The sequence below is a fragment of the Tupaia chinensis genome, unplaced genomic scaffold, assembly GCF_000334495.1.
Source record: "Tupaia chinensis unplaced genomic scaffold, TupChi_1.0 Scaffold142780_1, whole genome shotgun sequence".
Taxonomy (NCBI): domain Eukaryota; kingdom Metazoa; phylum Chordata; class Mammalia; order Scandentia; family Tupaiidae; genus Tupaia; species Tupaia belangeri.
Window position 1 is genome coordinate 436,887 of NW_006202626.1, and position 13,372 is coordinate 450,258.

A 13,372-nucleotide genomic window follows, 5' to 3' on the forward strand; every position below is an offset into this window, starting at 1 on the left:
AATATCTATTCAATGACTGCAGTAAGATATATAGCCCCAGCTAGGTGCTACTTTATAAGATGCATAAAGTTAGACTTGTGTTCATGGAAATGTATATGTCACCTGTGTTTGCTATGAAAATATTTAGATTAATTAAGGTCTTTCAATAAAATGTGGGGGGGAAACAGTATAGAAAGCAAACACAGATACCAGAGACAGTGTGGGAGGAGGAGAGTGGGAGATGGCAGAGGGTAAGAGATAGGGAATCAAGGATGGGGGGGAAAAAGGCAAAACATACAGAAAACAAGAAATGGAAAATTATTTGCTGACAATAACATGTTTGTTGATGTGCTTGATTGAGACAATATACAGTGTACTCTGGATGGAAAAATCTCATTTTGTATGCTGTAATGATGTACAGTGCATGAATGCAAATAAATAAATTGAAATTTTAAAAAAAAGAATTTTATGACTCTTGACTAAAACATTACTGATGTTCCTCATGCTTTGTTTTCCAGATTTAAGGATTTTTGTCTTCTCTTGAGCTGATGATAGGTTTATCTACCTACTATTTGAACAGAATCCTAACCTTTTCACTGGCTTTAAGTCTTAAGCAAATTTCTCTTAACATTTTTTGATTTTGATTTATTTATGCTAAAACTGCTTCTCTTGAAATTAAAAACTACATAAAAGAAAACTTAAAAAAAAAAAAGAAAAGTCACTTGAGGAAAATGACATTTAAGCTGAAAACTGAATGCCTAGAAGGAATCATCCTTGCAAAATACTAAGGGCAATAATCTGTTTAGGCAAGGAAATAGCTAATGCAGTCATTAAGACAAGATTTTAAGTTGGATGTGGTCTACTAAAGTCTGAAGTCCAATGTGTGCTGGAGCAGAGTGATTATGGGGGAGAGTAGTAGGAGAAGATGGAGGTGAGGAAGGGCCAGATCATACAGAGCCTTACAGAATAAGGTAGAGATTCTGGATTTTGTCCTAGATGCTACAGGAAGCCACTGGAAGGCTCCAAGGAGAAGGACATGGTCATGATCTACTGTGAAAAGTGACTACTCTGGGGCTGGCCAGTGGTATGATGGTTAAGGCTGCTAGATCCCACACGGCAGACTGTGCAGTTAAGAGTCCTGGGTTAGCGGCTTGAGAAACAAGCTGGGCCTATGTGCATGACTAATCCCAAGAGAAGAATGGAGAAGGGATTGAAGTATGGTAATTTACCCTGGAGGGTTTTTTTTTTTTTTTTGAGAGGTTTTTGCTACAGGGCGCCTACGCTTGCCAGCCAGCCAGAGACAGAGAGACAGAAAGTGAGAAATCAGCCCCCAGAGGGGATGGCCACGCCGCAATCCCTTCTCCTCCATTCTCCTCTGGGGATCTTGGGCATGCACGCATGCACACACGCCCGGTGTGAGTTTAAGCCACTGGGTCCGGGACTCGAACTGCGGTCGACTACGTGGGAGTCCTACGACATAGCCATTACGCTAACTGCTGGTCCCGAGGGATGGTTTTTCATGTTCTCTCTCTCTCTCTCTCTCTCTCTCTCTCTCTCTATCGTGAGCACACACAAGCCCTATAGCAAAAACTAAAACACAAACAAACAAATCTAAAAAACTAAATCCAAAAATAAGACCACTCTGGGTACTGGGGAAATACTCAACCATAGGGGAACTGGGAAGTCTAAGATGAAAGTGCTAGTAGATTCATGTCTGGTGATGGACTACTTTCCGTTCATAAATGGTACCTTCTAACTGTGTCCTCAAAGTGAAAAGAGCAAGGCAGCTCTCACTGTGGCCTCTTTTATAAGAGCATTGATCCTATTCATGAGGAATTTGTCCTCAAGACTGTATCACCTCTCAATAGCTTTACCTACTAAGAACATAACATTGATGATTAGGTTTCAACATTATCAGTTTAGAGGAGGGAGCACAAACATTCACATCACAGCAAGAGACAGGGGTTAAATAGGGGACTTGAAGTACTACTTTTTTAAAAATGAATTATTTAACTTAATTTTATTATTTAACTTGCTATAGGGCACATGCACTTACTAGAGAGAGAGAAAGAAAGCTGCCAGGTCTGGGACCCAAACCACAATTGGCCACATGGGAGTCCAGTACCTTAACCACTATACTACCTACTAGCCCTGATGTACCACTTTTTTGAATGATCATGAAATTTGAGGTTCTTAGTCAAATTAAGTAAAAAAGAAGAATACCACAACCTAGCAGTAGCTCAAACACACATGTACAAAAAAAACCAGAAATGCCTAACTGTGAAAAGAAGCTTAAACCCATTCAATAAAAATGGAAATCAAAACATTTTACCAGAGTGGGGAAAAAAGAGTCTTTTAATACCTATTATTGACAGAAACGCAGAGAAACTGGCGCTATTGAATAGACAACATTGCATCTTGCTTTTCTCAGGAAACAGTATTCCATGTCAATATATAGACATATCTCAGTCTTCTTAATGGCTATATAGTACTCCAACATGTGATTCTATTATTAAACAAGTTTGTTATTAATGGGCATGTAGGTCATATCTGCTCATTTCTAGTTTTTCTTTGCTATGGCAATAATGCTATTAAGACTAATTTTGTCATACTAGTGCATGTACCTAAGTAGATCTTTAGAACGAAGTCCTAGAATCAGAATTACTGTATAAAGGAATATATTAATTTAATTTTATTAGATATGGCCAAATTGTCCTCCAAAGTTATAAATTTTAACTCTTACCAAAGCAGACATGCTTGTTTCCTCAGGTCCTTCATAGCAAAACACACTAAACTTTTTGTTCTTTCTAAGTCTGACAAATAACACTATCTTACTTAAATTTACACTTTAGAAGTAATGCATTTAAAAATTTAGTCTAAGGCTTTTGCATGTTTATAAATATCTTTCTGTAAACTAAATTACATGATTTGCCCAATTTTTAATAAACTGTTAGTTTTTAAACACTGGTTTAAGTGCTTTATATAAATTAAATAGACATGCTGTTGTACTGTTGCAAATATTCTTTCACTGGCATTTTGTTTTGCTTTGGAAATCTTAATGCAATTTTTAGAAATGGAATTTTTTTTTTCCAACACAGTTATATTTATCAGTGTTCCTTTTTTAGCTTCTAGATTTTGTGTTTTACAGCTCCTACTCCAAGATTATAAAAAAGTCACTCCACATTTTCTCTTCAAGTAAGAATAGGGCTTTAAGACTTTTTATTTTCAATCCAGATGAAACATATTTTAATATACGGATTTGCACATTTAAAATCAATTCCTTTGTATATCAATGGAAAATAATTTTTAAATGTCTTCATTAAAAAAAGGTTGAGAGCCAAATGGTAACTCAGCAGTAAAAATCTGATGCTCTGTGAGGCTGACCCCCACAGAGGGAAGAGTTCCAGGTTCATATCTAAAGACCTGAGTATGCCAGGCACATGCATACCAATGACCTGAGTCTGGCTAAGGCTGGGGGTGGATCGCAGTTCCAGGGCACTATTAAGGGTACTATCTCTCTCTCTTTCTCTGGCTCATGGAGGAGATAAAGAAACTTTATAAAACTGATATTGTGGGACCAGCAGTTAGCGTAATGGCTATGTCACTGGACTCCCATGTAGTTGACCGCGGTTTGCATCCCAGACCCAGTGGCTTAAAACTCACGCTGGGCGCATGTGAGTGCATGCCCAAGATCCCGAGAGGAGAATGGAGGAGAAGGGATTGCGACGTGGCCATCCCCCATGGGGGATGATTTCTCATCTCTCTGTCTGTCTGGTGAGTGCACGTGCCCTACAGCAAAAACCTCTCCAAAAAAACCCCACAAAAAATAAAAAAAAAAAAAACTGCTATTGTAGGTAACTGGTTGAAAAAGACTAGGTAAAATAAACAGTAAAAAGAGGATGAGGGGTAAATAACATAGGGAAAGTAGAAAGTGGAAGAAAATAAAGAGTAAATTGCAAAGAAATGCATAGCAGGTAGAACAGAATCACAATTCACAAGACGCATGCTCAGCAAACACTACACTATCAAATATTCATATAAGAGAACATTAATGAATATTGTATGTGGTAAAATAACTTATAAGCTTTAATACTGCTATGCTTGACTGAGATTTAATACCTTAAAATATTTTTTTTAACTATTTCTGAACTCTTCAGTAAATAGAAATAATTAGACCAAAAATCTTTCTGGAGTTTCTCTTTCCTTTAAATAGTTGACATACGTTTTAGAAAAAGATAACCCTAATGCAGCACTTTTCTTTTTTCTCCTAACTCAAGTACAAGTTAAGCATTCCTAATCGAAAATTGTAAACTTTTTGAGTACCAACATGATGCCACAAATGGAAAATTTCAAACCTAATTTGATGTGATGTGCCAGAGTCATAGTCATAATGGTGCAATAGAAAAACATATAAAATTACCTTCAGGCTATGTGTATGAGGTGTATATGAAACATAAAGGAGTTTTGTTTGTATATGGGTCCCATTCCCAAAATATATCATTTTATTTATATATATATATATATATATATGTAATATTCCAAAATCTAAAAAAAATTAACATCTTAAACTTTTCTGGTTCCAAACTGTTTTACATAAGGAATATTTCCTTTTCTACAGGTTTTCTCCTAGCAAAGTTTTCTTAATAAGGAGTATAGACAAAAAAATCAACATGACTCAATTAAAGGATTGGATACACATTATTATTAAATATCTGAATGCTAAAGAATTATAATATTGAAAGCATATCTATAAATATATATGTGCAAAAGAATTAACATAGCAGGGCTGAGATTGTAATCTTCAGAAAAGGTATGCTTCTAAATTTGGCATTTAGGTGGCATCTAGGAACTTAGATATGGGGAGGATTCCCAAAACTGATAAGAATGGCTCACTGCCTATATTGTCTGATTAATGATGGTGGCTTTTGCTGTACATCTGATATCTTTCTGAAGATCTGGATGTGAAAGGCAGAAAGTGCCTACATTACTGCCTATCAATAGAATCCCTTGGACTCCTAGTCTCAGAACTTCCTTGACAGAAACAATTCACATGTGATGTCATAACTAGCCGGAGGAATTGTTTATCCAATATGACTGACTCTTGGAGAAGATTCTTAAATGTTTGAGCCTGAATCCTTCAAATTTTGTCATATCTACCTTCTCCCTTTGTTTCTGCTTTGCATCTTCTACCATAAGCTATCATAGCGGTTAAGAAAAGTACATACTCAGTCCTATGAATCCTCCTAGCAAATACACAAACCACAATATATTGTACATTGATACTATGACATGTTACATATAATACTTTAGAAACTAGAAGGGCCAGCAGATGGCATAATGGTCACGTCACTGGACTTCCACATAGTCAATCATGGTTCAAGTCCTGGACATGGCAGCTTAAAACTCATGCCAGATGTATGTGTGTGCATGCCCAAAATTCTGAGAAGAGAATGGAGAAGAAGGAATTACAGTGTGGTTATCCCCCTGAGGGGTGATTTAATTTTTAACTAATTATTAACCTTTCTTCAATTTAACTGTATACACAACGAACCATGATTAATTGAGCTCATTTCATGAAAGTGTATTACAAACAGCTTACCTTTTTAATCTTGGCCTTCTCAGCCTTTTCTTCTTTATCACATTTTTTGGCATTCCTATTAAGTTCTTTTGCAGCAAACTTCAAGTTAAATAAGTGTTCTGAAAACATAAGCTAAGGGTATTCAAAAAGTGATTTTTACAACCTAACTACCTGCAAATGAGATGTTAAAATTATGAAACTTATCAGATAAGATTACGCTACCACCTAGTTACAATATTTTTGAGAAAACAGAACAATCTGTATCTCTTCTATACTTGTTTTCTATTAAAAAAATTCTAATTAGGCTGGTCCTATAGCCTAGTGGTTAAGGGAGCCAGAGCCCACATGCCTTACTATTGTTTAAATCCTGGCCCTGGAAGCTTGAAAAACACACCAGGCATGTGTATATGCATGCCCCCAAGCCTGGCAGAATGGAGAAACGAAGAAGGAATTGCAGCATGACCAAATTCCAAGGAGGCACTTTCTCCCTCTCTCTCTGGTGAGCACATCCACCCTTTGTCTTATAAACAAAAATCAAATAACAGAATAAATTAATTATAAAAGGAAACATAACTTTGCAACAGAGAAATCTGGCACTCACTACCTTAAACAAGGTTAACATCACCAGTAGAAATAAGAAACTTCAATCATTTAACTTCTGAAATGGTGAACTGATAAGGGTATGTCATCACTTTTATGATGGTATTGCCAAGAACATGACCTCAATCAATTCAAGTCAAAACATGAAACAATCCTGAACAGATAGACATGTGATATAACAGACCATTGTCCCCTTCAAAAATGTGAAAATTGGGACCAGCAGTTAGCGTAATGAATATGTCACTGAACTCCCACGTAGTCGACTGTGGTTCAAGTCCCAGACCTGGTGGCTTAAACTTACGCCGGGCACGTGTGCGTGCATGCCCAAGATCCTGAGAGGAGAATGGAGGAGAAGGGTCTCTGTCTGGCGAGCGCAAGCGCCCTATAGCAAAAACCTCTCCAAAAAAAAAAAAAGTGAAAATTCACGAGGAGCAGGGAAAGACTGAATAACTGTCACAGACCAGAGGAGACTAATGAGACACCAGGACTAAATGCAATGTGGGGTCCTAGATTTGATCTTGGAACAGAAAAGGGGAATTAACAGAATTATTGGTGAAACTCAAATAAGATCTATAGTTTAGATAATGATATTGTAGCAGTATTGATTTATTTTTGTTGATCATTGTACTATGGTTAAAACATTAATATTAGGGGCTGGCAGGTGGTGTGGTGGTTAAAGATGCTGGATTCCCACATGGTCAACCGCGGTTCAAATCCCAGACCTGGTGGCTTTGTTTCTCACTTTTTCCCTCTTTCTCTCTCTCTCTCTCTCTCTCTGATCAAACTGGAAAATAATAGTAATAATAATGAATAAATTAAAAAATAATTATTAAAAAAACACTAACATTAGGAAAAGCTTGCCAAGGGCACGCAAGAATGCTCTACAATTTTTGCAACTTTTCCTTAGGTCTAAAATTATTTTAAGATTAAGGATTTTAAATTTGAAAAATCACCAAAAAAGAAATAATGGGAAGTACTCTCTTTAATAAAACTCTTAAGTGAGCAATACTGTAAATCCTTTGTTTTCATGACACAAACAAGAATATGAAACATATGTATATTAATATGTCAAAGTAGTGTAAATTATTTAAAAATCAACTGTTTTGTCATAATTAAATCACAAGTTAGGAAGAATCTATGTGTTTCCTGATCAGACCATTAGAAAATGGAGAAACTGGGCCAGCAGTCAGCGTGTACGTTAAGGACCTGGATCCCATATGGCCAGCTGTGCAGTTTGAGTCCTGGATCCCACAGCCTGAAAATCACACCAAGCACATGTGTGTGAGTACCCAAAATCCTGAGAGGAGACTGGAAAAAGGATTGCAGTGTGGCCATCCCCCCACCCCCAGGGTTCCCTCTCTGTTTCTCTCTGGCAAGTGTACACGCCGTACAACAAAAACTAAAAATTTTAAAAAAGGAAAAATTTACTTTTAATGTTGTTAATGATTTCTTCCAAATATCAAAAAATATGGAGGGATTTTTTTTATACATTCAATCACTATACATTACTTAGCTTGTAAAGTGAATTTAACCAATATGACTACTTCACACCAGTCCAATTGAGGATACTATACACACATTATCATCAACAGGTAAAAATACATTTTTTGTGTGTCCCATAAATGTTTTGCCTATTTTTCTCCTTAATTTCTTTCCTCACATTCTCCTCCTTTTCCCATCCTCTTCCCATTGTCTCCAAAATCCATAACTATTTTCCACCTTCTATATTCTCTAAGCATTCAATTTTCACCGAAGTCCGGATAGATGGTATATTTTTTATGGTGGCCCTGGAGGCTGCATTTGGCAGGCACTGCAGAGAAATGGAGAGGAGTGCCCCCCCCCCCAACAGACACCGCCACCCCCACCTACAATCACCCTGCTTCTTCATGCCTCCAATGAGACCCAGCCAGCCCCAGGCACTGGGCTGCTGGCTGGACCAGCCCTCCTTTCAGATCCTGGTGCTTGACCCCATTCAACAGCTCACCTGCAACCTGCCTACCATACAAATCCCAAGATCTTGGCCTATGGCCAGCAGAGATGGCTGAACTCCTTGGCCTGGGCTTGGTAGCATTCCCTTGGCCGTGACCAGCTGGCAAAATGCCTCCAGCCAGAAGTACCAGCTGGTGGCGGTCTGTGTGGACGGTGTGGGAGAGTTCGTGTGCGGGAGTCGGCACTCACCATTCAGTTAATCCAGTCCTATTTCATAATGGATTATGATCCAACCATTGCAGATGCAACACAGTAGTGTGTTAGAGATGACAGAGTGGCTGGGCTAGGTATTTTGGATACAGCAAGACAAGAATAATTTAGAGCCATAAGAGTATATGAGGGGGAACCAGCAGTTAGCGTAATTGCTATGTCGCTGGACTCCCATGTAGTCGACTGCGGTTCATGTCCCGGACCCGGTGGCTTAAAACTCACGCCGGGCGCATGTGCGTGCGTGCCCAAGATCCCAAGAGGAGAATGGAGGAGAAGGGATTGCGGCATGACCATCCCACCTGGGGGGTGATTTTTCGCTTTCTGTCTCTATGTATCTCTCTGTCTATCTGGCGAGCGCATGCGCCCTATAGCGAAAATCTCTAAAAAAATAAAAACAGTCAGAGAGCTAGATTTTGCCTGTGAGCTGTAATCGCTGGTAGAGACAGTTTTGAAGACATTTAGAAGTTTCAAAGACAGATTCTTAAAGGATCGTGATGAGTTTCCAATGATTTTAATTGGTAATAAAGCAGATCTGTATCATCAAAGGCAGGTGACACAGGAAGGAGGACAAGTTAGCAGGCAACTTAAGGTAACATACATGAAGCAAAGATTAGGATGAATGTACATCAAGCTTCCCATGAACTTGAATGGGTTATAAGAGAATTTCATGAGCAAGAACTACCATATGATCCAGCAATCCCACTCCTTGTTATCTACTCAAAGGACAGAAGAATTCTTCATCGGAAAAGTGCTTGCACATAGATGTTTATTGCGGCACTATTCACGATTGCTAAGACATGGAACCAACCCAAATGCCCCTGTATGGATGAATGGATTGAAAAACTGTGGCACATATACTCTATGGAATACTATTCATTCATAAAAACCAACAAAACCCTGGCTTTTGACAGGAAGTGGAAGAATATGGAAGATCTACTGCTGAGTGAGACAAGCCAGGCAATGAAGGAGAGACACTGTATGTCCCCATTTACTATATACTGAGTGTCCGCACTCTATGACTGAAATTGATTGACTAAAGGATATACAAACACAATAAATGGGTGTAAATACCAGATATAGTGTGTGTGGAAGAGTAGGGCCTGAGGAAGGACATTTAGAAGAAAAATAGGGAAGCAAAGCATTAATGGGACAAAGAAATGTGGTATTATCTGTTGAAGACAGATAAGAGTTTAACCAACTGGACTAGGGAGAAATGTTCACAAAGTGAAATATTCACTTTGTAAGCTAAAAACGGTAATTGAATGTATAAAAAAATGAAATTTTATATATATATATGTATATGTATACATATACATATATATATATATATACAAGTACACTGAAATGCCTATGTTCAAAATGAGTCCAGAATATTTGGCCACATAGAATATGATCATCTTCAAGAGTAGAAGTAATAATAAAAGATTTATGTGCAGTTCTTAATCCATTAATACAGGAGGCATTTGGTACCTATACAAGAAATCTTCTCGGTAGAGTACAACAGGATGAGACTCCTGAATTGCTTCCAATATCCTCTACTAGATATTGACTATTGTATCAAGTATTAAGTATAAAGCTTTTTAACTGACAATTAGTATATCTGTAAGTGGCTTTTGATTTTGTTCTTAATTCTGTGGACTGTGTTTAAACAATTAAAATATATGTTCCTGATTTTAGATACTAAGTGGTACTGCATAGTTGTCACTTTATTAAACATGTACAACAGTCCCATCAAGTTTATAAAGCATACCCTTGTATAGCTTCAGGTGTTAGAATTAAAACTGGATTGTTATTACAAAAAAAAAAAGATGGAAGGGTCATTTTTATCAAAAGGTAAACATACACAATACAGAACTTTTTGGTTGATTTCCCACTATGAAAAAATGATTTATTTATCAAAGTGGTATCATAAATTAAGCTATCTTCAAAACCTCATGACTTTAATCCAACACCTTATTGATGGATAATTAGAAGGATGAATTTGCTACTCTACGTAGCTTTCAGAGTATAAATTCTACATGTGTAGGAATCTTCAAAAAGTTCACGGAAATGCACATTATGAATAAACTGGGCATGAATTTCAAATCTTTGTATTCCAAAATGAATACTTCAATTCTATTTTCTACGAACTATGTGAAGTACTTTCATGTACCTAGAATCATAAGGAAGTAAGTGAATATATATGAATTTCTGGATAATTTCAATGTAAAATATGTCATACTTTTTTTTTAAGAGAGATTTTTGCTATAGGGTGCATGTGCTCACCACAGAGACAGAGAAAGTGAGAAATCACCCCCCCCAGGGAGATGACCATGCCACAATCTCTTCTCCTTCCACCTCCTGTCAGGATCTTGGGCACACATGCACATATGCCCAATGTGAGTTTTAAGCTACCGGGTCAGGGACTCAAACTGTGATTGACTACATGGGAGTCTAATGATGTAACCATTACACCATCTGCTGGTCCCAACACCACATTTTTAAAATTTAACAATTTTATCTAAATGATGAAGTTTTTTTGTCAGATGGATGTTTCAGGGTTTTTTGTTTGTTTGTTTGTTGCTGTTGTAGTTGGAGAGGTTTTCGCTATAGGGTGCATGCGCTAACCAGACAGACAGAGACATAGAGACAGAAAGTGAGAAATCACCCCCCAGTGGGGATGGTCATGCCGCAATCCCTTCTTCTCCATTCTCCTCTCGGGATCTTGGGCATGCACGCACACACGCCTGGTGTGAGTTTTAAGCCACCGGGTCTGGGACTCGAACCACAGTCGACTACATGGGAGTCCTGCGACATAGCCATTACGCTAACTGCTGGTTCCCTGTTTCAGGGTTTTTCAACTCTATTACTATTGGTATTTTAGGCCAGATAATTCTTTGTTGTTAGGGTTATTCTGTGAATTTCAAGAAATTTAGCTGCATCTTGGCCTTTACCCATTATCCACTAGATGTCTGTGGCACGTGCCTCTTTCCAGTTTTACAACCAAAACTCTCACCAGACCCTGACAAATGTCACTGGGTTGGGATAGGTGGGAGTGAAACCTGTAGAAAAGGATCATAATCACTGACTAAATGAAAACAAAGAGAAAGGATGAACTTTTCATTTCCTAAATTATCCCCCAAATAGAATTTCTGTTTCTGTAGTAAAAGTAACTGTAGTTAAATGCTGAATTATGAAGTCAATTATTTCAGAGGAGTTCATATAGTTAATATTTACAATATTTACATTTTTAAAGAATTATTTATTTATGGGATCAGCAGATGGTGTAGAGGTTATGTTGCAGGACTCCCAATGGCCAACTGTGGTTTGAGTCCCAGACCTAATGGCTTGAAAATCACACTAGGTATGTGTGCATGCATGTCCAGGATCCCAGAAGGAGAATGGGGGAAAAGGAACTGCAGTGCCACCATACCCCCGGGGGTGATTCTTACTTTTCCTCTTATGGTCTCTCTCTCTCTCTCTACCTGGTAAGTTCACACACTCTGTGGTAATAACCTCTTTTTAAAAATATTTATTTATTTATCATTGTTATTGTTTTTTAAATTTGCTACCAGGCATATGCACATACACACACAACAGAGAATGCCACCAGGTCCAGGACTCAAACTGGTTGGTCACATAGGAGTCCAGTGCCTTAACCACCATGCCATCTGCTAGCCCTCAGTTAATAATTTTTTTGCTTTTTGTAGAGAATGATTTCAGCTTTCCTTAAACCTTAAATTTACTGTAAACTGCACATACTGACTACTGTATGCTATTATAGCCAATTCTTATTTAAAAGTTAAGATTGATCATGGAATAAAATAATGGCCAAAAAAGTAATAGGCAATTATAGAAGTCCATTCAATATCATAATGCTTTCCCCCTTCATACTAAAAAGATATGAGCCATTTCCAGAAATGAAAGCTTAACAATTTTGAAAAATGCCTTCAAGTACTGGATAAAGTACAACAAAATTCCTTGGAAATACAGTTTAGCCTCTGAGAAAAACAAGGGAAAATCTTACGAGACAGAACCAAAGAAAAAGAAGAAACTATTAGAAATAAGGACTAATGTCCCTGAAACCCACTAAGATAGTGTTGGAACTGAGCTTTCTGAATAAAGCTAGAAACCTTGAAGGCAACATCAGCATAAAACTAGTAGGATAAATTATATCAGCTGACAAAGGAAGATGAAATGACAAGATTGTCTTCTTGGATCTTGGCTAGGAACTGAGGGTGGCAAAAAGGCTCCTTTAAGAACCTGTAACCACAGCTATATCTTGATATAGATTTTGGGTTCAATTAGACACTATTGGAATCATCTGGTAAACCTTATCCTAAAACAGTAAAGTAGTCCCAAGTTTGAGAGACATCCTCAACTTAGGAATTTCAGGATTATGTGAAGAGAAGGGTAAAAGAGAAAATGACATAAAGCTGAGGAAAAAGCTGGCAAACTGGAATACATGTGTCAATTAAGATGAAAAAAGTTAAAGGCCAGCCACGTGGTGCTGTTGTTAAGGAAGCTGAATCTCACAAGGCCGACTGTGTGATTTGAGTTCCTGACCAGCTGGCTTGAAAAACATCCAGGGTGTGTGTGCATACATGACCAAAATTCCAAGAGGAGAATGGGAGAGAAGAGATTGTGAGGTAGTCAACACCCATGGGTAGTGCTTTCTCACTTTCTCCCTGTCTCTTCAGTAAACGTGCATATCCTACAGCAAACTAAAAAGTAATAACAAATAAGGTTAATGTGAAAGAGAAACTAAAAGACCAAGTCTAGTATTTGGAATCCAAGAAAGACATAATGAAAAGAATGTGTAAAAGGTCATATTCAAAGAGAGAATGCCTGAGTCATCCATAACTGATAAGAATAAATTGTTTGGGACCAGCAGATGTTGTAATGGTTACACTGCTGGACTCCCATATGGTCAAGTATGATTTGAGTCCCAGACCCAGCAGCTTAAGACTCAAATCAGGTGTGTGTACGTGTGTGTGTGTGTGTGTGTGGGTGTGTGTGTGTGTGTATTTGTGTGTG

The 13,372-nt window shown here is 37.8% G+C and overlaps 1 protein-coding gene across 3 annotated transcripts in view; it reads right to left on the reverse strand.

Annotated features, from left to right (window-relative positions):
* LOC102497370 (charged multivesicular body protein 1b-2) overlaps positions 1-13,372 on the reverse strand; it is a 53,403-nt gene that overhangs the window by 18,353 nt on the left and 21,678 nt on the right. The window contains exon 3 of one of the 3 annotated variants that reach the window (XM_014582197.2): positions 5,579-5,689. The exons of 1 other annotated variant lie outside the window; for it this stretch is intronic. In XM_014582197.2, the coding sequence (XP_014437683.1) occupies positions 5,579-5,689 (111 nt within the window). The remainder of the gene's footprint in view (positions 1-5,578; positions 5,690-13,372) is intronic. One more of the 3 variants, XM_006163682.3, reaches the window with a different exon arrangement.